We start from the raw sequence: 25,135 nt of genomic DNA, 5'->3' as shown, positions 1-25,135 counted from the left end.
AGAAGAATGAAACTGAACCATTCCCTTATACCATAAACAAAGATAAACTCAAAATGGAAGAAAGACTTCACTATGCGACAAGAATCCATCAAAATCCTAGAGGAGAACATGGGCAGTTACCTCTTCAACATCGGCCACAGTAACTTCCTTCAAGACTTGTGCCCAAAGGCAAGTGAAACAAAAGCAAAAATGAACTTTTGGGACTTCATCAAGATAAAAATCTTCACAGCAAAGGGAACAGTCAACAAAACTAAGAGGCAGCCCACAGAATGGTAGAAGATATTTCCAAATGACATTACAGATAAAGGGCTGATATTCAAGATCTTTGAAGAACTTCACAAACTCCACACTCAAAAAACTAATAACCCAGTCAAAAAATGGGCAGAAGACATGAACAGACTCTATCCAAAAAAGACATACAAATGGCTAACAGACACATGAGAAAATGTTCAACATCACTAGCCAGCAGGGAAATACAAATCAAAACCACAATGAGATACTACTTTACACCAGTTAGAATAGCAAAAATTAATAAGGAAGGAAACAACAAATGTTGGTGAGGATGTGGAGAAAGGGTAACCCTCTTACACTGCTGGTGGGAATGTAAGTTGATACTGCCAGTCCGTTAAACAATATGGAGGTTCCTCAAGATGTTAAGAATAGAACTACCCTATGACCCAGCAATTGCACTACTGGGCATTTACCCCAAAGATACAGAGGTAGTGAAAAGAAGTGGAATCTGTACCCCAATGTTCATAGCAGCAATGTCCACAATAGTCAAACTGTGGAAGAGTTGAGATGCCTTTCAACAGATGAATGGAAAGAAGACATGGTCCATGTACACAATGGAATATTACTCAGCCATCAGAAAGGATGAATACCCACCATTTGCATTGACATGGATGGAACTGGAGGGGATTATGTTAAGTGAAGTAAGTCAAAGAGAGAAAGACAATTATCATATGGTTTCTCTCATGTGGAGAACATAAGCAATAGCAAAGAGAACTATAGGGGAAGGGAGAGAAATCCAAAGGGGTAGAAATCAGAGAGGGAGATGAACCAAGAGAGACTATGGACCCTGAGAAACAATCTGGGGGTTTCATAGAGGAGAAGGATGGGGGGTAGGGGGGTAAGAGGGTGATGGGTATTGAGAAGGGCATGTGCTGTGATGAACACTGGGTGTTATGCTTAACTAATGAATCATCAACACTGCATCAAGGACTAATTATGTACTATAGAGTGGCTAACTGAAAAATAATACAATATATTATCATATTTAACTTGTTTGTATTTTTTAAATAATAGTTTATAATATGAAGCCACCATAAATTTATTCAACCATTTCTTTTTCCTGAGTATTTAAACAGTTTCTATTTTCTCTTGTATCTATTACAAATAATAATACTATGAACACCTTGTATACATAAATTGTTCAAATGTGTACACATACATTGTTCAAATGCCTTATATACATAAAAGTGGAATTTGAGACATACTGTCAAGCTTTCTCCAAAATGGCTGTGTTTATTTCTGGGCCTATCCGTACTACATAAAGCACCTTTTTCCTCGCACATTAAATACCACGTAGTACCAACATCTTCTATGTTTGCTAATATACTGGTCAAAATAAATAATACTTTATTTCCTTTATATGTTAATTGTTCCTTTTTATTTCTTCCACTGTGAATTACCTGTCTATATCCTTTTCTCATTTTTCTACTGAAGTATTAGTCAGAATGGATTTCTACACTGCAACAGTAAATAAATCCCCAAATTCCAATTGGGGAGATTTGCTTCACACAGCAAAACTTTATTTCTTGCTTGCACAATACATCTATTACAGGTCACCAGGGCTGTTCTATGGATAGTGATTCAAAGAAAACCACACTGACAGAGGTCACCACAGCTTATCAAAAACCTATGGTCTCCTTGGCAGGGAAAGACAGATTGGAGAATTTCATGTGGTTTCCATTGCCTTAATCCAGAAATAACACACATCACTTAAACTCATATTTGTTTGGACAGAAGTTGTCATGTGTTCATATCAAACTGCAAGGAGTGGGAAATATAAGTTGTTGTATGGAATATTTGATAAATATTACTGTTCCTGTCACAATTGGAGTATATGTCATTTTCTAACTGATTTTTTGGAATCCTTTCTATTATATGAATACTAATCCTTTCTATTATATGAATACATATATATACATCATCAGTATTTTCTCCAAATCCTCTCTTTTAACCTTATTCATGACATCATTGGTCACACACACATTTTCATTCTTATATAGTCAAATCTGCCCATCTTTTCCTTTACAGCTTCACGGTTTATATTTTGCTGAGAAGGGTTATTCCATCCATAAAATTATAAAAATATCCTCCTGTATTTCCACATTATAGTTTTAGGGATTTTTACTTTTAAATCTTCAAATCCATCTGGAATTTTTCATACGTGGTATAATGTCAAGATCTAAATTCATTAAATTAATCTTTTAATTGAATACACATTTGTCCCACAATTTTCTTTTTTGCCACATCCACAAAAACTAAGTGCCTTTTCAGTTAGGCCTATTTCTGGATTCTATTCTGTTCCATCAGCTAGATCTTACATTCCTTCACTAAAACTATGCTGTTATACTAGCAAAGCTTTGTTGTATGTTTTTCTAACTGGCAAGACAAACCCATCATTATTGTTTTGCTTTGTTTTTGAAATTATATTGTTACTTTTGTACATTTTCTCTCATTAACAAGTTTTAGAGTACACTTGACCTATTCTATAAAGAACACTTTTAAAATGTTGTGAGTCTATTGAATATATGTGTTAATTTGGGAAAACTGACATTTTTTCCCATTTTATTTATTTTTTCAGCGTAACAGTATTCATTCTTTTTGCACAACACCCAGTGCTCCATGCAAAACGTGCCCTCCCCATTACCCACCACCTGTTCCCCCAACCTCCCACCCCTGACCCTTCAAAACCCTCAGGTTGTTTTTCAGAGTCCATAGTCTCTTATGGTTCGCCTCCCCTTCCAAATTTTTTTTTTAATAAACATATAATGTATTTTTATCCCCAGGGGTACAGGTCTGTGAATCGCCAGGTTTACACACTTCACAGCACTCACGATAGCACTTGCACTACTGGGTATTTACCCTAAAGATACAAACATAGTGATCCGAAGGGGCACGTGTACCCGAATGTTTATAGCAGCAATGTCTACAATAGCCAAACTATGGAAAGAACCTAGATGTCCATCAACAGATGAATGGATAAAGAAGAAGTGGTATGTATACACAATGGAATACTATGCAGCCATCAAAAGAAATGAAATCATGCCATTTGTGACGACGTGGATGGAACTAGAGCATACCATGCTTAGTGAAATAAGTCAATCGGAGAAAGACAACTATCATATGATCACCCTGATATGAGGACATGGAGAAGCAACATGGGGGGGGTAGGGGGATAGGAGAAGAATAAATGAAACAAGATGGGATTGGGAGGGAGACAAACCATAAATGACTCTTAATATCACAAAACAAACTGGGGGTTGCTGGGGGGAGGTGGGATTGGGAGAGGGGGAGGGGGCTATGGACATTGGGGAGGGTAAAAACTGACATTTTTTTGCTATAATGTTCAATGATTCATTAGTTGAGTCTATCAACCAGTGCCCATCATATTGCATTTTTACTATATTATTTTCCCATCCAGGAATATGGATTATGTGACCAACTGGTCACCCTCTATCCACTACTTACAGGTCTTTGCTGTCAGTTTTCTTTAGGGAAAGATCATTCCTAGTGAGATTTTTTTTTAATATCACAACATTGTAAACAGAATACCTTTTCACTGTTCTGGAGGAGGCCCCCAGCCAGGATATTATCATTGCAGAGTTTCAGATTGAGATAGCATGCATTTTGTTACAAGGGTGAATGACTGTCTTCATTGGACGATATCATCTCTGGGGAGATTACTGGTATTAGTTCCTCATAGAGTTGCCAAATCTGGCAGCCCTACAGTCTTCTGGTGTGTCCAGAAGTACGTGGTTAGGGACTTGAACTTGGGAAAATGAGAACATGGAAAAGGGGACTTTCCTCTGGGAGAGATAAATTTGCCATAAGATTATGCTGCCAGGATAAGGAAAGAAAAGATCAGAAGGGAAGCCCCTTAAAAAAGAGTACACAGCCAATGGCATCTCGGGACAGTAAGATCAGCCATCTACTTTTATAGTTTTCTCCACTGGTATTTCTTTGTGTTACCTTCAAGTTTTGGTAGACACAGCCTTGAGCACTGTGTGTTTTGAGAAATAATGAGAGAGGATCTAATCAAACTTTGCAGTGAAACAGATCAGAGCTAAGAGCAGCAGCATAGATAAACTCATAGGAGGACAAGAAAGGATATTCTGACTTGAGCATAGGCGTATGGCTCAGTACCACTAACTTTTCTTCTTCTTCTTTTTTAAGTTCTTATTTTGGTTCCCGTTCGTTAACATACTGTGTTATATCGGTTTCAGGTGTACAATACAGTAACTCGACACTTCCATATATCACCCAGTGAGAGGTGAGTTTTCAAGGGAGAAGCAACTCTCCTGAAGGATGAAGAACTTGTACACATTCAGGTTATATATGTTCTATTGCTAAGATTCATGCAAAGCTCTCATTCCATGCCATAAATATAGAATAACGCTCCTCTTCTTCCTCTTAAAAAATGAGTAAAGTGGACATTACTCCATGTTAATTCTAATTACATATCATGACAAACCACTTAGAAAACACAGACTGCCAGCAAGGGCACCCTTTGAAATATGTAGACCAGAGAAGTAATGAAATAGTTACTTGTATTTTATATGTATTTTATAGTTGCTTGTAATTTATAGCGATCATTCTGGTCGCCAGATGGGGTTGTGATGGAAAGCTTCCATTTGTCCATTTACGCTTCTCTCCACTCTTGTCCACCCTACTCTGTGCTCCCTGCAGCCGAGATATGTATCAAAAGATTCCTTTTCAAAAACTTAACAATAAGAAAATAAATAACCCTAACAAAATAGGACAAAGACTTTAAAGGCGCCTCACTGAAGAAGATATACAGATAGAAAATAAGCATAGGAAACATGACATTAGGGAAATGCAAAATAAAACCACAGTGTGATACCACAGCACATCCATTATAATGGCCAAAATTCAAAAATATCGACAATACCAAATGCTGACAAAAATGTGGAAAAACAAGAGTTCTCATTCATTACTGATGGAAATTCAAAAGGTACAGTCTGGCAGTTTCTTATAGAACTAAACATACTCTTACTATAGGAACCAGCAGTCACACTCCTCAGTATTACCTAAAGGAGTTGAATACTCGTATCCACCCAAAACCCTACATATGGACATTTATAGTAACTTTACTCATAATAGCCAAACTTGAAAACACCAAGTATGTTGCTAGGTGAGTGGATAAATAAATAGTGGACTATCCAGACAATGAAATATTAATCAGTACAAAAAAAGAAATGAGCTACTAAGACTGGAAAACACATGGAGAAATCTTAAATGCATATTCCTAAATGAAAAATCTTGGAACACTGTACCAAAAACTAACGATGTATTTTATGGTGACTAACATAACTATATAATTAAAAAATGGAAAAAAAAAAGAAAAAGAAAGAAAGAAGCCAATCTGAAAAAGCTACATGCTATATGATTCCATTAAATGACATTCTGGAAAAGGAAAAACTATGGAGACAGTAAAAGATCAGTGGATGCCTGGGAATAGGTGGGAGGGAGGAATGACTAGGTGGAACACCAAGGACTTTAGGGCTATTGAAACTACTCTCTGTGATACCATAATGGTGTCAATGGACATTTGTCATAAGGTACAACTCCAAGAATGAACCCTAATGTAAACTATGGATTTGAGTGATGATGATGATGATGTGTCAGTGGCTTCATCAATTATGACAACTGCAGCATTCTAGTGGGAATGCTGATAATCGGGAGGTCAGTGCATGTGGGGGACTGTGGCTATGTGGGAACTCTGTAACCATGTGATCAATTTTGCTATGAACTTACAACTGCTCTAAAAAAATTAAGACTATTGGGGGGGGAGAAAATTACCTAAAGTTGTGATTGCCATGCATTTATAGATGAGGACAACATGATTTAGTGTAGCTAAACAACTTGCCCAAGTTCCCCCATTTAGTCATTAGTGAAACTGGGATATCTTCTTTAAGAAACTGACGCAATAAAATGTTTAAGAAAGACAACCAAAATCACACACACACACACACACACACACACACACACACACACACACACACTCTGAGGCTCAAAAAAGTTAAGTATTGCAAAAGCTACACAGCCTGTAGGAGGCAGAGCCAGCATCTGAATCTCTCCAACTGGCTCCAGAATCCGCATCTTAATCCCTTCCCCAGAACACCACACCTGCACCTAGACACAGTCATGCATGCACACACAGAACTTCAGGGATGTCAGACGCCATCCCCTCTCCTTCCAGGTAGGCACACGTAAGTCTACACACAGACATGCATAGGAGCCCATGCATAAACAGAGAGCATGCATGTGTGCATGAACTCACATGTTCATGTACATACATCACATACAGGTGCATGAAAACCTCCAACCCTGTTGCTGCATGGCCCTAATTCCCTTCCCGGGGATATGAGGCTACCCCTCTAGAGCCCCAGGTTCCCCAGGGCGCAGAGCACTGAGCTCAGTGAGGACATCAGTAATGTTCTTCTCTTCTGAGAAGACCACAGGGCCAATGCCCCCAGGGCTCTGGCATTCACAGAGGACAGGCCCCTGGGTCTCCCTTTCCATCACCAACGCCCACAGTAAGGTAAAGAGAAGAGAGAGCACTTTTCTGAGAGTAGATCTGCACCTGCCCTGGCCTGCTGCCTCACGGATTCAGAGTCTGATCTTAACTCCCTGGCAGGCCCCCCAGCATGAACCTCCTCTGTCAGGCCCACAGGTAGGCAGGCTGATGGGTCTGGGAACAGAGACTGGGTGTCAACCTCTTCATATGATCTTCCTCCCTTTTCCTATCTTCTCTCCTCCATCTCAAAGACCAGAGACAAGTGAATGAGAAAGCCAGGAAAATGCAGGGGATAAGAGCACACATTCTAAAGCCGGACTCCCCCACCTTCTAGCTGTGTGGACTTAGGCAAGTCACTTCAGTTCCTTGCATCCCACTTTCCTTATCTGTAAAATGAGGTGTTGTGAAGACAAACTGACTTTATGTATGTAGAATTCCTAGAGCAATTTCTGGCACACATAAGCACTATGTCATTGCTAGCTATTCTATTACCCTGACTGAGGATATCCACAGGAAGGGGCTGTAATGAAGTGGGTGTCTCTTGTTGGAGACGTGTGGGTGAGGTACTCAGCGCAGCAGAGGGATACTAGGGACTGGGTTTCAGCAAAAGTCCTACTCGAAGCACACCTGGCCCATCAGTCAGGTGGACACTGAAAGTATGCTGAGACAGAGAGAAGACGATTATTTACAAAAAAGGAATTCTAGGGGACGCCTGGGTGGCTCGGTGGGTTGGGGCCTCTGCCTTCGGCTCAGGTCATGATCTCGGGGTCCTGAGATCGAGCCCCACATCGGACTCTCTGCTCAGCATGGAGCCTGCTTCCCTTCCTCTCTGCCTGCCTCTCTGTCTACTTGTGATCTCTGTCTGTCAAGTAAATGAATAAAATCTTAAAAAAAAAAAAAAAAGGAGGGCGCCTGGGTGGCTCAGTGGGTTAAGCTCTGCCTTTGGCTCGGGTCATGATCTCAGGGTCCTGGGATTGAGTCCCGCATCAGGCTCTCTGCTCCGCAGGGAGCCTGCTTCCTCCTCTCTCTCTCTCTCTCTCTCTGCCTGCCTCTCCGCCTACTTGTGATCTCTGTCTGTCAGATAAATAAATAAAATATTTAAAAAAAAAAAAAAGGAATTCTAGGGGGCATATTTCCCATGTCCACTTGTAATCTACACTTTAACAGCTGGGAATGGCTAGGTCAACCTCTAATCTGCTGTAGGAGTGAACACTAGGCATGAAGGAAGGCTTTTGGAGAACTGGGAAGAGCCATATGGGATCCCTAAGCAGGACTCTATCTCCACACAAAGAAATATGGAAGGAATTCCTCATTCCATCCATATAATCCTGCTTCAGAAGGCAACTACACCTACATAAACACACACGCCACCACAACACAAACAAATATAAAGGAAATATATTTCTTTACAGAAAATGGAATTTTTCTATAGGCATTGCTCTGCAACTTGCTTTTATCACTTAACAAAATGTCATGGACCATAGTATCCCCTTGATAATCTAGTTTACCAATGAATACCTTCTTCTCTACCATCAGACTGCCGCAATTAAAATCCCAGCTCCACCACTTACTAACTGTGGGATCTGGTAAATTATTTTGCTAAACTTTTTTTTTTTATTGAAAATGAGGGTATTGTGCTAAGCCAAACAGTCAGTGAGAGAAAGACAAATACCATATGATTTCACTCATATGTGGAATTTAAGAAACAAAACATCTGAACATAGGGGAAGGGAAGGAAAAATAAAATAAGATTAAAAAACTGAGAGGGAGGCAAACCATAAGAGATGCTGAACTCTAGGAAACCAGCTGAGGGTTCCTGGAGGGGAGGTAGATGGAGAATTCGGTAACTGGGTGATGGCCATTAAGGAGGGCATTTGATGTAATGAGTGCTGGGTGTTATACGTAAATAACAAATCACTAAATTCTATCTCTGAAGCTAATAAGAAAATAAAGAAAGGAAAAGAAAAGGAAAGAGGACAGGACAGGACAGGAAAGGAAAGGAAAAAGAAATGAAGAGAAAAAGGATAATAACAGTGCCTATCTAGAATCTGGGGAGAAAATAAAATCATAAAATACATGAAAAGCACTTATCTCAGGGTGGAATAAACTGAGTACTAATAAATGTTGACTATCATTAGCCATCTTATTTCTTTAGAGGATGGGTGCTATTGAGTAATGAGAATGCACTATTAATTATTTTAATAATTTATGGATATTTAGGTTGTTTCCTCTGTTGTTTTGTTTGTTCTTTTCTTTTAATCTGGTATTATAAGTAATTCTGCAAAAATGTGTGTATGTATCTTTGTGCCACACATGTATGAATATTTTTAAAGGACAGATTTTTATAAGTGGAATTACTAGACAAAGAGATGTAGATTTTCTTTTTTTTTTAAAGATCTTTACTTTTGTTTGTTTGTTTGTTTATTTTCAGCGTAACAGTGTTCATTGTTTTTGCACCACACCCAGTGCTCCACGCAGTATGTGCCCTCCCTATTACCCATCACCTGGTTCCTCAACCTCCCACCCCTGCCCCTTCAAAACCCTCTGGTTTTTTTCAGAGTCCATAGTCTCTCATGGTTCATCTCCCCTTCCAGTTTCCCTCAGATTTTCTTTTTTTTAAACTATGTAACATTAGTCACCATACAGTACATCATTAGTTTTTTGATATAGTGTTCCAAGATTCATTTTTGCATATAACACCCAGTGCTCCATGCAATCCATGTCCTCCTTAATACCTACTACTGGGCTAACCCATCCCCCCACCCCTCCCTTCTAAAACCCTCAGTTTGCATCCTGGAGTCCATAGTCTCTCATGGTTCATCTCCCCCTCCAATTTCCTCCTCTCATTTTTTCCTTCCTTCTCCTAATGTCCTCCATGCTATTCCTTATGTTCCAGGGGGCATATTTCCAATGTCCACTTGCCTTAGAATCTAGAATTTAACATATCAGTAAAACCATATGATAAATGACTTTCAAAGAGATGTAGATTTTCAATTCCGGTATAGACTGTCAAAAAGCCTATACTGATTATCCTCTCATAACCAGTGTATGTGAGGGTCCTTTTTGTTTTCAATATTGCCAAAAATATTTATTGACAATCCAATGAGTAAAAATTATGTTTCAGTCTAATTTACATTTTCTGATTACCAACCAGGTTGGCACGTTTTCTTTGGTAAATGTGTTGTAGATATTTTCTTTGAGCCAATAGTTAATATTCTAGTTTAGTTTAAGATCTCTTTTGGTGTCATGTTCACATTTTTGAGTACTTGGGTTTTGTCATTCTTGCCTCTACATTTTTTTCTCAATTGGAATGGCATCCACATCCTGAGACTATATAACTATGCCCTTTATTTTTGGCCGATAGTTTACGATGTGGATTTTTTACTTCTAGTTGTTCATATGGGTTTTATTTCTATGTGGGTTTAAAAAAATCTAGCCTTATTTTTTACAAAGGTGTAGCATGTCTATTGACTAGGATCTACATATATTTATAAATATAGGCATACAGAATTCTTTATGTTGGTTCATTGATTTTTTTTTTCCTCTGTGTACAATTATCATATTTTTTTCATTATTACATACTTTGATTTTTGGTTAGAAAAACTCTGTTGGGGTGCCTGGATGGCTCAGTCAGTTGAGTGTCTAACTCCTGATTTCTACTTAGGTTGTGATCTCAGGGTCATGAGATCAAGCCCTATGTTGGGCTCAGCGCTAGGCATGGACACTGCTTAAGATTCTCTTTCTCCTTCTCCCTCTGCCCCTCCCCTGCCAAAAAATGGAAAAGAAAAACTCTCTGTCATGTTCTAATTTTTTTTAAAACTGTCTTTCCCAGGCTATTTGTTCCTTTAGATGAATTTTAGAATGACCTTCTTAAGCCCTATTAAAAATGCCCTGGGAGGGCACATGACTGGGTAAGTCAGTTAGGTGTCTTGTCCTAATCCCAAAGATCCCTCCTCAGCAGGGAAACTGCTTCTCCATCTCCTGCCCGCTCCTCTTGCTATCTTTTGCTATCTCTATCACTATCTCTACCACTCTTGTTCAACATAGTACTAGAAGTCCTAGCAACAGCAATCAGACAACAAAAAGAAATAAAAGGTATTCAGACTGGCAAAGAAGTCAAACTCTCTCTTCACAGAAGATAAGATACTCTATGTGGAAAACCCAAAAGCCTCCATCCCCAAATTACTAGAACTCATATTGCAATTCAGTAATGTGGCATGATACATAATCAAAATCAATGCACAGAAATCAGCTGCTTTCTTATACACTAACAATGAAACTGCAGAAAGAAAAATTAAAGAACTGATTCTATTTACAATAGCACCAAAAACCATAAGATACCTTGAAATAAACCTATCACTATCTCTGTCTCTCTTTCTCTCAAATAAATAAATAAAATCTTTTTTAAAAAATACCCTTGGGAGGGTATGGGCTATCGTGAGTGCTGTGAAGTGTGTAAACCTGGCGATTCACAGACCTGTACCCCTGGGGATAAAAATACATTATATGTTTATTAAAAAAAAAAATTTGGAAGGGGAGGCGAACCATAAGAGACTATGAACTCTGGAAAACAACCTGAGGGTTTTGAAGGGTCAGGGGTGGGAGGTTGGGGGAACAGGTGGTGGGTAATGGGGAGGGCACGTTTTGCATGGAGCACTGGGTGTTGTGCAATAACAATGAATACTGTTACGCTGAAAAAATAAATAAAATGGGGGGAAAAAAGAAAAAGAAAAGAAAAAGAAACAAGTGTGAAAAAAAAATACCCTTGGGAAAAGAAATGCTCTTGGGGCATTATCATCAGGTACACTAATTTTATTAATTCCAAAAGAATTTTCTTACATCTAGGTTCTTTCCATAGTCTGGCTATTGTAGACATTGCTGCTATAAACATTCGGGTACACGTGCCCCTTCGGATCACTATGTTTGTATCTTTAGGGTAAATACCCAGTAGTGCAATTGCTGGGTCATAGGGTAGTTCTATTTTCAACATTTTGAGGAACCTCCATGCTGTTTTCCAGAGTGGTTGCACCAGCTTGCATTCCCACCAACAGTGGAGGAGGGTTCCCCTTTCTCCACATCCTCTCCAGCATCTGTCATTTCCTGACTTGTTCATTTTAGCCATTCTGACTGGTGTGAGGTGATATCTCATTGTGGTTTTGATTTGTATTTCCCTGATGCCGAGTGACGTGGAGCACTTTTTCATGTGTCTGTTGGCCATCTGGATGTCTTCTTTGCAGAAATGTCTGTTCATGTCCTCTGCCCATTTCTTGATTGGATTGTTTGTTCTTTGGGTGTTGAGTTTGCTAAGTTCCTTATAGATTTTGGATACTAGCCCTTTATCTGATATGTCGTTTGCAAATATCTTCTCCCATTCTGTCAGTTGTCTTTTGGTTTTGTTAACTGTTTCCTTTGCTGTGCAAAAGCTTTTGATCTTGATGAAATCCCAATAGTTCATTTTTGCCCTTGCTTCCCTTGCCTTTGCCGTTGTTCCTAGGAAGATGTTGCTGCGGCTGAGGTCGAAGAGGTTGCTGCCTGCATTCTCCTCAAGGATTTTGATGGATTCCTTTCTCACATTGAGGTCCTTCATCCATTTGGAGTCTATTTTCGTGTGTGGTGTAAGGAAGTGGTCCAATTTCATTTTTCTGCATGTGGCTGTCCAATTTTCCCAGCACCATTTATTGAAGAGGCTGTCTTTTTTCCATTGGACATTCTTTCCTGCTTTGTCGAAGATGAGTTGGCCATAGAGTTGAGGGTCGATTTCTGGGCTCTCTATTCTGTTCCACTGATCTATGTGTCTGTTTTTGTGCCAGTACCATGCTGTCTTGATGATGACAGCTTTGTAATAGAGCTTGAAGTCCGGAATTGTGATGCCACCAACTTTGGCTTTGTTCTTCAATATTCCTTTGGCTATTCGAGGTCTTTTCTGGTTCCATATAAATTTTAGGATTATTTGTTCCATTTCTTTGAAAAAAATGGATGGTATTTTGATAGGGATTGCATTAAATGTGTAGATTGCTTTAGGTAGCATAGACATTTTCACAATATTTATTCTTCCAATCCAGGAGCATGGAACATTTTTCCATTTTTTTGTGTCTTCCTCAATTTCTTTCATGAGTACTTTATAATTTTCTGTGTATAGATTCTTAGTCTCTTTGGTTAGGTTTATTCCTAGGTATCTTATAGTTTTGGGTACAATTGTGAATGGGATTGACTCCTTAATTTCTCTTTCTTCAGTCTTGTTGTTGGTGTACAGAAATGCAACTGATTTCTGTGCATTGATTTTATATCCTGACACTTTACTGAATTCCTGGACAAGTTCTAGCAGTTTTGGAGTGGAGTCTTTTGGGTTTTCCACATATAGTATCATATCATCTGTGAAGAGTGATAGTTTGACTTCTTCTTTACCAATTTGGATGCCTTTAATTTCTTTTTGTTGTCTGATTGCTGAGGCTAGGACTTCTAGTACTATGTTGAATAGCAGTGGTGATAATGGACATCCCTGCCGTGTTCCTGACCTTAACGGAAAAGCTTTCAGTTTTTCTCCATTGAGAATGATATTTGCGGTGGGTTTTTCATAGATGGCTTTGATAATATTGAGGTATGTGCCCTCTATCCCTACACTTTGAAGAGTTTTGATCAGGAAGGGATGCTGTACTTTGTCAAATGCTTTTTCAGCATCTATTGAGAGTATCATATGGTTCTTGTTCTTTCTTTTATTAATGTGTTCTATCTCATTGATTGATTTGCGGATGTTGAACCAACCCTGCAGCCCTGGAATAAATCCCACTTGATCGTGGTGAATAATCCTTTTAATGTACTGTTGAATCCTATTGGCTAGTATTTTGGCGAGAATTTTTGCGTCTGTGTTCATCAAGGATATTGGTCTGTAGTTCTCTTTTTTGGTGGGATCCTTGTCTGGTTTTGGGATCAAGGTGATGCTGGCCTCATAGAATGAGTTTGGAAGTTTTCCTTCCATTTCTATTTTTTGGAACAGTTTCAGGAGAATAGGAATGAGTTCTTCTTTAAATGTTTGGTAGAATTCCCCTGGGAAGCCATCTGGCCCTGGGCTTTTGTTTGTTTGGAGACTTTTGATGACTGTTTCAATCTCCTTACTGGTTATGGGCCTGTTCAGGTTTTCTATTTCTTCCTGGTTCAGTTGTGGTAGTTTATATGTCTCTAGGAATGCATCCATTTCTTCCAGATTGTCCAATTTGTTGGCGTAGAGTTGCTCATAGTATGTTCTTATAATTGTCTGTATTTCTTTGGTGTTAGTTGTGATCTCTCCTCTTTCATTCATGATTTTATTGATTTGGGTCCTTTCTCTTTTCTTTTTGATGAGTCTGGCCAGGGGTTTATCAATCCTATTGATTCTTTCAAAGAACCAGCTCCTAGTTTCATTGATTTTTTCTATTGTTTTTTTGGTTTCTATTTCATTGATTTCTGCTCTGATCTTTATGATTTCTCTTCTCCTGCTGGGTTTAGGGTTTCTTTCTTGTTCTTTCTCCAGCTCCTTTACGCGTAGGGTTAGGTTGTGTACTTGAGACCTTTCTTGTTTCTTGAGAAAGGCTTGTACCGCTATATATTTTCCTCTCAGGACTGCCTTTGCTGTGTCCCACAGATTTTGAACTGTTGTGTTTTCATTATCATTTGTTTCCATGAATTTTTTCAATTCTTCTTTAATTTCCTGGTTAGCCCATTCATTCTTTAGAAGCAGATGAATGGATAAAGAAGATGTGGTATATATACACAATGGAATACTATGCAGCCATCAAAAGAAATGAAATCTTGCCATTTGCGACGACGTGGATGGAACTAGAGCGTATCATGCTTAGTGAAATAAGTCAATCGGAGAAAGACAACTATCATATGATCTCCCTGATATGAGGACATGGAGAAGCAACATGGGAGGGTAGGGGGATAGGAGAAGAATAAATGAAACAAGATGGGATTGGGAGGGAGACAAACCATAAATGACTCTTAATCTCACAAAACAAACTGGGGGTTGCTGGGGGGAGGTGGGATTGGGAGAGGGGGAGCGGGCTATGGACATTGGGGAGGGGAGGCGAACCATAAGAGACTATGGACTCTGAAAAAGAACCTGAGGGTTTTGAAGGGTCAGGGGTGGGAGGTTGGGGGAACAGGTGGTGGGTAATGGGGAGGGCACGTTTTGCATGGAGCACTGGGTGTTGTGCAAAAAGAATGAATACTGTTACGCTGAAAAAATAAATAAAATGGGAAAAAAAAAAGAATTTTCTTACAGCTTTATTGAGATTAGTCGACATATATAATATTGTGTAATTTAAACGTCTGCAACATGATGATTTGATATATGTTGTGCAATGATTCCCGCAGTATGGTTAGTTTATATCTCCACGACCTCACATAATTGCCATTTCTAGTTCTTTTACAAGAACATTTAAGAATTACTATCTCAAACTGAATGGCAATCAGGAGGGACTGGGAGAATGGGGGAATCAGGGACATGTTCAAGGGTACAAACTCACAACCAGTAAATGAATAAAACCTGTAGATTTAACATGCAACCTAGTGATTATAGACAACAATAATGAATTATATATAAACCTCTGCTTTTCTAAGAGTGGTCGATCTTAATTGCTCCCATCAAAAAGTAGAAATGATAATTATGTGGTATGACAAGGTGGGTTGGCTAACACTATCTGATAATTGCACAGCAATTTAAGTGCATCCAATGAACACATTTTACAACTTAAGTTTACACAATGACATATGTTAATTATAACTCAAATAAAATAATAAATATTGACCCTCTAGGCAAATATCAAATATATAATATAATATTACAGACTTTTGTCACCACACTTTACATTAGATTTCCAGAACTTATTGACCTTACAAATGGAAATTTGTACCTTCTGTTTGACATGTCCCCACTCCTCCCATCCTAGCCTCTAGTAAACACAACTGTACTCTCTTTTTCTATGAATTTGTCTTTTTTAGACTCAGCAATGAAAAGAAGGAAATCCTGCCAATCATGACATGGATGGAACTTGTGGGCATAATGCTAGACAGACAAAGACAGCTACTGTATAATATCACTTATATGTGCAATCTCAGAATTGGCCCTTTTAAACTGAAACTTCCCTTTTTAGGACAGTATCTCCACTTATTCAGACATCCTTTTGTGTTCTCTTACACTTTCTTCAGAGAGATTGTTCTCATGTCTTTGTACTTTTTTCTACCAGATTTACTACCAAATAGTTTTTATACTTTCTCTCTCTTTTGAAGAAACAGTGGTTTATTTAAGATTTTTATTAATTTGAGAGAAAGAAAGAGAATGTGTGAGTGTGGAGGGGTAAGGGGAAGGGAGGAAGAATCTAGCAGATGAATCCTCTTTTTCATCACAACAACTGCTGGCATTCTTTCATCAAAAGTCCATGCATCAGGATTTCTCTATCCTGATTGGCCAAGGGGTCCTGCTTTGGTTGCCAGGACCTCATTCAGCTAAATATGATATTCCTGAAATCTCATGGATATACTTTATGTCATTTTCAATTATTTCTGTCAGCGATGTTCTGATCAGGTGGTCTCCTCAGGTTTTGCTTCTCGTTGTGAAGTCTTCTCAGAGTCCCAACAGTGGGTTTCTGTAAGTTTATTGTAGGTTCTAAGAAATTCTTTAAACTGTTTGGTCTGATCAGATTCTGGTATGTTTTCTGTTTTGTTTTTTTTTTTGTTTTTTTTTTAATTAATTTATTTATTTTTATTTGCTTATTTACAGCATAACAGTGTTCATTGTTTTGGCATCACACCCAGTGCTCCATGCAGTACGTGCCCTCCCTATTACCCACCATCTGGTTCCTCAACCTCCCACCCCACCCCACCGCCTCCCGCCGCCCCTTCATAACCCTCTGGTTGTTTTTCAGAGTCCATAGTCTCTCATGGTTCATCTCCCCTTCCAGTTTCCCTCAACTCCCTCTCTTCTCCATCTCCCCATGGCCTCCATGTTATTTGTTATGCTCCACAAATAAGTGAGACCATATGATACTTGACTCTCTCTGCTTGACTTACTTCGCTCAGCATAATTTCTTCCAGTCCTGTCCATGTTGCTACAAAAGTTGGGTATTCGTCCTTTCTGATGGAGGCATAATACTCCATTGTGTATATGGACCACATCTTCCTTATCCATTCATCCGTTGAAGGGCATCTTGGTTCTTTCCACAGTTTGGCGACCGTAGCCATTGCTGCAATAAACATTGGGGTACAAATGGCCCTTCTTTTCACTACATCTGTATCTTTGGGGTAAATACCCAGCAGTGCAATTGCAGGGTCATAGGGAAGCTCTATTTTTAATTTCTTCAGGAATCTCCACACTGTTCTCCAAAGTGGCTGCACTAACTTGCATTCCCACCAACAGTGTAAGAGGGTTCCCCTTTCTCCACATCCTCTCCAGCACATGTTGTTTCCTGTCTTGCTAATTTTGGCCATTCTAACTGGTGTTAGGTGGTATCTCAATGTTGTTTTAATTTGAATCTCCCTGATGGCTAGTGATGATGAACATTTTTTCATGTGTCTGATAGCCATTTGTATGTCTTCGTTGGAGAAGTGTCTATTCATATCTTCTGCCCATTTTTTGATATGATTATCTGTTTTGTGTGTGTTGAGTTTGAGAAGTTCTTTGTAGATCCTGGATATCAACCTTTTGTCTGTACTGTCATTTGCAAATATCTTCTCCCATTCCGTGGGTTGCCTCTTTGTTTTGTTGACTGTTTCCTTTGCTGTGCAGAAGCTTTTGATCTTGATGAAGTCCCAAAAGTTCATTTTTGCTTTTGTTTCCTTGGCCTTTGGAGACTTATCTTGAAAGAAGTTGCTGTGGCTGATATCGAAGAGGTTACTGCCTATGTTCTCTTCTAGGATTCCGATAGATTCCTGTCTCACGTTGAGGTCTTTTATCCATTTCGAGTTTATCTTTGTGAACGGTGTAAGAGAATGGTCGAGTTTCATTCTTCTACATATCGCTGTCCAGTTTTCCCAGCACCATTTATTGAAGAGACTGTCTTTTTTCCATTGAATATTTTTTCCTGTTTTGTCGAAGATTATTTGACCATAGAGTTGAGGGTCCATATCTGGGCTCTCCACTCTGTTCCACTGGTCTATGTGTCTGTTTTTATGCCAGTACCACGCTGTCTTGGTGATCACAGCTTTGTAGTAAAGCTTGAAATCGGGTAACGTGATCCTGCCAGTTTTGTTTTTGTTTTTCAACATTTCCTTAGCAATTCGGGGTCTCTTCTGACTCCATACAAATTTTAGGATTATTTGCTCCAGCTCTTTGAAAAATATCGGTGGAATTTTGATCGGAATGGCATTAAAAGTATAGATTGCTCTAGGCAGTATAGACATTTTAACAATGTTTATTCTTCCAATCCAAGAGCATGGAACAGTCTTCCATCTTTATGTTTTCTGTTTTGTTTTGTTTTGCTTTTAAGGAGGCAGATAATTTATTATGCACATAAAGGGAAATCAGTAGTTGGATCCCAGATATCCTCATCAATCTGTTAAGATTCCTTTTTTTTTAAATTATGTTACATTAGTCACCATACAGTACATCATTAGCTCTCAATGTAGTGTTGCAAAATTCACCATTTACGTATAACACCCAGTGCTCCACGCAACATGTGCCCTCCTTAATACCCATCACCATGTGAAAGTCCCTTATGCTTTTATGTTTATATCTTTCCTGATGCATGACTTTCTTTGTTGTTCTGAAAAGTTAGTTCTCCAGCCTTTGCTTGAGTGTCTCCAATGAGGCCTGATTCTTGACTGGAGCATAGGCTCTCACACCCTACACCAATGTGAGGCTGGGGGGCTACACTGCCAGTCCATGTAGGGACAGAGGGTCTGGGTCAATGCAGGCACTATTGTGGCTATTTAGACTTTCTTGCCATTTCCAACTGAAATGTTTTCCTCCATTGTATTTTTCTACTACAGGATAAATACTAATATTTGTATGATAACTTATATCTGGTCACTTCGATAACTCTTCATAGGTTTAAAAGTTTTCAGATGAGTACCTTGGATTTTTCTAGATAGCTAAACAAGTAAGCTAAAAAATAATGACAAGTTAAATATTATATCTATTTCATTAATTTTAATTTTTCACAGGCCTACACTACCATCCAAGCACTACAGCTTAATTGTGGTAACAGAGATCATCATTGCCTTGTCTTTCTCCTAATTGGTGGAATGGGATGTTTGCAGTCCAAGTTTTCTATTCTGGGAATATTTAAATGTTTAGAATGAGGGTTTCACAGTTTTTTAGTCAAAATAACTCATGTAGGGGCACCTGGTGGCTCAGTGGGTTAAGTCTCTGCCTTCAGCTCAGGTCATGATCTCAGGATCCTGAGATCGAGCCCCACATCAGGTACTCTGCTCAGCGGGGAGCCTGTTTCCCCCTCTCTCTCTGCCTACCTCTCTGCCTACTTGTGATCTCTCTCTCTCTCTCTGTCAAATAAATAAACAAAATCTTCAAAATAACTCATGTATATAAAGCTATCCCCTGGATGAAGAATTTTTTTTAATTCTCTAAAAAAAATTCTCTAAAGAATTGCTCGAGAAACAATCTAAAGACTATGACCCTTGCTGAAATTTTTAAACAGATGTCTGCTTTTAAAGCACCATATTCTCAAATTTATATAAACTTTGTGCTGAATTTCTTTCTTTTTCCTGTTCTTCAAATGTCCTTTGCCATGTACATATATATCAGCTCACTATGTTGCACACCTTAAATATATACAATTTGGTCAACTATACCTCAATGAGTCTGGAGAAAAATGCTATTTTCACTTTCTAGCTACACTGAAGGTTCAGTTAAAGAAAATGTCTCTTATATTAGACTTGGGAGAAAACAATGAGATGCTTTTTACTCCATTGCCAGTGTCATCGCTACGACAGCCACCAGAATACTGTTCTTACCATGTTTATTTAATTTACAAATAGAAGTGTTCAATAAATTTTGACTCATCAAAAAAAAAGAATATTTAGAAAGATAATTGAGAGTGGATTGGGGGAATAAGAGACAGAGATGAAGCATGAGAGACTGTGGACTCTGAGAAACAAACCGAGGTTTTTGAAGGGAGAGGGCTGGAGGGATAGGTGAGGCAGGTGGTGGATATTAAGGAGGGCACGTATTGCATGGAGCGCTGGGTGTGGTGCATAAACAATGAATCTTGGAAGACTGAAAAAAATAAAATTAAATTAAGATGTTGAAAAGAAAAAGAGAATTGAGGGAACTCAGACAAATTGGGCTAATAGAATTTTTTAAAAATTACCTAAGGACACTTGGGAAAAGCTTAGTTTCTCACGGAAAAAGCAGCTTGGAATTTTCTTATTTTTCTCTTAATGGATTTTACTCCCTCTTTTTCTAGAATGTCTTGAAGTAAATACTCTTTAAAATCAGAACAAATGTCAATGGGCTTTTTTACAACTAGTGATTAGGGAGGAAGGTGACTTGATGAAATCACCTATCACGTCTCTCCAACTGCTTCTCCACACCCTGTCCACGAAGGCACAGACATGGAGACAAAGAACTACAGCAGCGAATCAGGCTTTATCCTCCTGGGCATCTCTTCCAACCCTCAGCTACAGAAACCCCTCTTTGCTATCTTCTTCATCATGTACCTGGTCACCGTCATGGGCAATTTACTCATCATTCTGGTTATCCACTCTGACTCCCGACTGCATACCCCCATGTACTTTTTCCTCAGCAACCTGTCCTTCACAGATATCTGCTTCACAACAGTAATTGTGCCCAAGATGTTGGCAAATTTACTATCAGAGACCAAGGCTATCTCCTTCATGGGTTGCCTGGTCCAGATGTACTTCTTCATGGCATTTGCAAATACTGACAGTTACCTGTTGGCCTCTATGGCCATAGACCGGCTGGTAGCCATCTGCAACCCCTTCCATTATGATGTGGTCATGAACCCACGGCGTTGCCACCTCATGCTGCTGGCTTCTTGCACCATCTCCCACCTGCACTCCCTGCTCCGGGTGCTACTCATGTCCCGCCTGTCCTTCTGTGCCTCCCATGTCATCAAGCACTTCTTCTGTGATACCCAGCCTGTGCTAAAGCTATCCTGCTCTGACACATCCTCCAGCCAGATAGTGGTCATGACCGAGACCCTGGCTGTCATAGCGACCCCCTTCCTGTGCATCCTCTTCTCCTACCTGCGAATCATCGTCACCGTGCTCAGAATTCCCTCTGCCGCTGGCAAGTGGAAGGCCTTCTCCACCTGTGGCTCCCACCTCACTGTCGTGGCCTTGTTCTATGGGAGTGTCATCTATGTCTACTTTAGGCCCCTCTCCATGTACTCAGTGGTGAAGGACCGGGTAGCCACAGTCATGTACACAGTAGTGACACCCATGCTGAACCCCTTTATCTATAGCCTGAGGAACAAAGATATGAAGAGGGGTTTGAGGAAATTAAGGGACAGAATTCACTTATAGAAAGAATAAATAGATGGAACACCTTAATTTGGAGATGACCTAAGAGATGATCACACTCTTTCCCTCCTACCCATGTTTCCCATGGGACCCAAACAGGTCATAGAAGGTAGTGCTAGAAAGCAGTAACAGCTCTGACCTAGAAGCTAGGGCATTTGGTTTCATTTCTATCAATGGCTTCGACCAATTTCATGTGCAATCCCAGGCCAGGTACTGCTAGGATTCCATATCTCAGGAAAGCTGTTTCTGTGATGTATATAAATAAAGCTATACTGAAGTGGAACAAAGCTATCTCCAAATACCTCTTCTATGGGCTTGACTTTGGCTAGTACTCAAGAAAGTACCAAGTTCTATTGTTCTTTCTTTTTTAAAGATTTTTATTTATTTATTTGACAGACAGAGATCACAAGTAGGCAAAGAGGCAGGCAGAGAAGGCAGGGGTGGGTGCGGGGATCAGCAGGCTCCCTGCTGAGCCGAGAGCCCGATGCGGGGCTCAATTCCAGGACTCTGGAATCATGACACGAGCCGAAGGCAGAGGCTTTAACCCACTGAGCCACCCAGGTGGCCCAGTCCTATTGGTTTTGAGAAGAAGAAGTTACATGAATTTGGAAGGAATTGGGGGGAAATTCTTGCAATTATGATTCTAAGACTGTCCTTAACATAAACAATGAATCTGGGTATACCACATCAAAAGCTAATGATGTACTGTATGGTGACTAACATAACATGATAAAAAAATGATAATGTTTTAGAAAAAGGATGGATTGAATTTGACAAACAAAAGTTCAATACAGCAGGAAATAGCAGAGTATTCCAAATAGTGGGACCCACACAAAGAAGAAGAAGCAATAAACACTGGAATGTGTTTGAGGGACAGTGGGAAGCCCTGGGAGGCTTGTTCAGTTTGAGACCAGAGAGCATGGAAGGCTGGAAAGACGGACAATCTTCAAAGCAGATGTAGTGCACCCCCACTCAACACAAAGATGTCCTCACAATGAACTCTCAAAACTTGACTCCTTTTCCCTTCCCTCCTTTTTTTTATTTGTTTATTGACAGCATAACAGTGTTCATTGTTGTGGCATCACACCCAGTGCTCCATTCAGTACCTATTACCCACCACCTGGTTTCTCAACCTCCCACCGCACCGCCCCTTCAAAACCCTCTGGTTGTTTTTCAGAGTCCATAGTCTGTCATGGTTCATCTCCCCTTCCAGTTTCCCTCAACTCCCTCTCCTCTCCATCTCCCCATGTCCTCCATGTTCTTTGTTATGCTCCACAAATAAGTGAGACCATATGATACTTGACTCTCTCTGCTTGACTTAGTTCGCTCAGCATAATCTCTTCCAGTCCCATCCATGTTGCTACAAAAGTTGGGTATTCATCCTTTCTGATGGAGGCATAATACTCCACTGTGTATATGTACCACATCTTCCTTATCCATTCATCTGTTGAAGGGCATCTTGGTTCTTTCCACAGTTTGGTGACCGAAGCCATTGCTGCAATAAACATTGGGGTACAGATGGCCCTTCTTTTCACTACGTCTGTATCTTTGGGGTAAATACCCAGCAGTGCACTTGCAGGGTCATAGGGAAGCTCTATTCTTAATTTCTTCAGGAATCTCCACACTGTTCTCCAAAGTGGCTGCACTAACTTGCATTCCCACCAACAGTGTAAGAGGGTTCCCCTTTCTCCACACACATTCTCAAACACACGTTGTTTCCTGTCTTGCTAATTTTGGCCATTCTCACTGGTGTCAGGTGGTATCTCAATGTTGTTTTAATTTGAATCTCCCTGATGGCTAGTGATGATGAACATTTTTTCATGTGTCTGATAGCCATTTGTATGTCTTCATTGGAAAAGTGTCTGTTCATATCGTCTGCCCATTTTTTGATATGATTATCTGTTTTGTGTGAGTTGAGTTTGAGGAGTTCTTTATAGATCCTGGATATCAACCTTTTGTCTGTACTGTCATTTGCAAATATCTTCTCCCATTCCGTGGGTTGCCTTTCTGTTTTGTTGACTGTTTCCTTTGCTGTGCAGAAGCTTTTGATCTTGAAGAAGTCCCAAAAGTTCATTTTCACTTTTGTTTCCTTGGCCTTTGGAAACATATCTTGAAAGAAGTTGCTGTGGCTGACATCGAAGAGGTTACTGCCTATGTTCTCCTCTAGGATTCTGATGGATTCCTGTCTGATGTTGAGGTCTTTTATCTATTTTGAGTTTATCTTTGTGTACGGTATAAGAGAATGGTCGAGTTTCATTCTTCTACATATCGCTGTCCAGTTTTCCCAGCACCATTTATTGAAGAGACTGTCTTTTTCCATTGTATATTTTTTTAGACTCATAACAGTGTATTTATTTTTGTGCATATTTAAGAAATACAACAATCCTGGGTGAAAATATTTACTTCCTGATTTACAGTTTATGCAATTTTGGCACATGGTATAAATCTTTATAACTCAATTTCCATACATGTGAAATAAGAATAAATGTATTTAGAATGATGAACTATATCAAGGATTAATTCAGAAAAAATGTATACCAAATACTTAAGAGTGTCTGATTAATAGGACTTTTACAAATAGCAAATGTCAAAAATATTTGGAAGATCAGAAGAAAGAACAAAAGGAGAATCAGGACAGAGGATTTTATTTGACTTTCAAAATAATATCTAAATGTAGAAGGGATATGAGTTGTTATTGTCATCTCCATTTTACAGAACAATAAACTGAAATTTAAAGAGGTCAAAGTGATGTAGGAAACAAAGGGAGAAGAGAAATCATTAAATCTCCTTAATACCTACAACCCATTGACAAGCTCTTGAAACAGGCAGAGCGACACCCCTCTAGAGACCCAACTGCCCAGATGTCAACACTTTGCTAAGGGCAAAAGACAATCCTAGCCTGAACCCGCCTCCATGACCCCTGCAACAGGATCCTATACTTCCACTTCAACACAAAAACCCCTTTGGAAGTTTCCTTTATCTGTATCTCCCAGGATAAATGTTAGAAATCTTTCTATATTGACTGTTGGCTCCAGACCTCACCCCACCAAACTTCACCTACATTCAAATCTACAATAGTCTCACTCTTGAGAGCTTTTTCTATATACTTGCTTAATAAAACTCTATGGCTTTACTTGCTCTTCTTTGTCTAGGAGATTCATTCTTTGACTCCATGAGACAAGAACCTCACTCTCCTTCTTCAATTCTGGAAAAAAGTGCACTAAAATATAAAATATGTTGTTTTATTTTATAATTTATCAAACCAAAATACATTGAAAGATTACTGACCACAAATCAGTGCATTTTGTATAATGTGTAAATTTCTGGAGGGGTGGGAAGATTATAGGTAAATGTGGTACAATGGAAAGACTATCTGATTTTGAATAGGTTCTAAATTTAAGTTTTAGTCCCAGATTACTAATTCAATTTTGAAACATTTAACAAAAGCTTATTTGGTACTATGTGATGTAGGAAAGACATTAGGGTTCTAAGATGATGGCCAAGAAAGAATTCTTGAGACATCTTTGGTGCACAAAGGTGATTTTGTTAAAGCATGAAGACAGGACCTATGGGCCGAAAGAGCTTCACCAGGGTAATGAGGAATGTCCGATTATATACTTTCAAGTTGGGAGGGAGTTAAGGATAGTGTAAGTCTCTAAGGAATTTTGGAAGAAAGGTTTCCAGGACCTTGAGGGGATTAGCTATTACTGGGAAAAAGTCATTTATAAAACATCAGTCATGAGAGCTTTCAGATGTATATTGGTGGGCCATATGTTTGGGCCATATCTTGGGTTGTTTAGAGATAAAAGTTTCCAAAGGAATTTTTTTTAT

At 39.3% G+C, this 25,135-nt stretch overlaps 1 protein-coding gene across 1 annotated transcript; it reads left to right on the top strand.

Moving 5' to 3' along the window:
• Positions 1-20,315: 20,315 nt before the first annotated feature.
• LOC123952529 (olfactory receptor 1L4) lies at positions 20,316-21,307 on the top strand. The gene has a single exon (XM_046021809.1). It carries the CDS (start codon positions 20,375-20,377, stop codon positions 21,305-21,307), a length of 933 nt encoding a protein of 310 aa, XP_045877765.1. The 5' UTR covers positions 20,316-20,374.
• The last annotated feature ends 3,828 nt before the right edge of the window (positions 21,308-25,135 follow it).

The sequence above is a fragment of the Meles meles genome, chromosome 11 (assembly GCF_922984935.1).
Source record: "Meles meles chromosome 11, mMelMel3.1 paternal haplotype, whole genome shotgun sequence".
In the NCBI taxonomy this organism is placed as follows: domain Eukaryota; kingdom Metazoa; phylum Chordata; class Mammalia; order Carnivora; family Mustelidae; genus Meles; species Meles meles.
The sequence above is the reverse complement of the archived record's forward strand: the minus strand, read 5'-3'. Positions and strand labels throughout refer to the sequence as shown.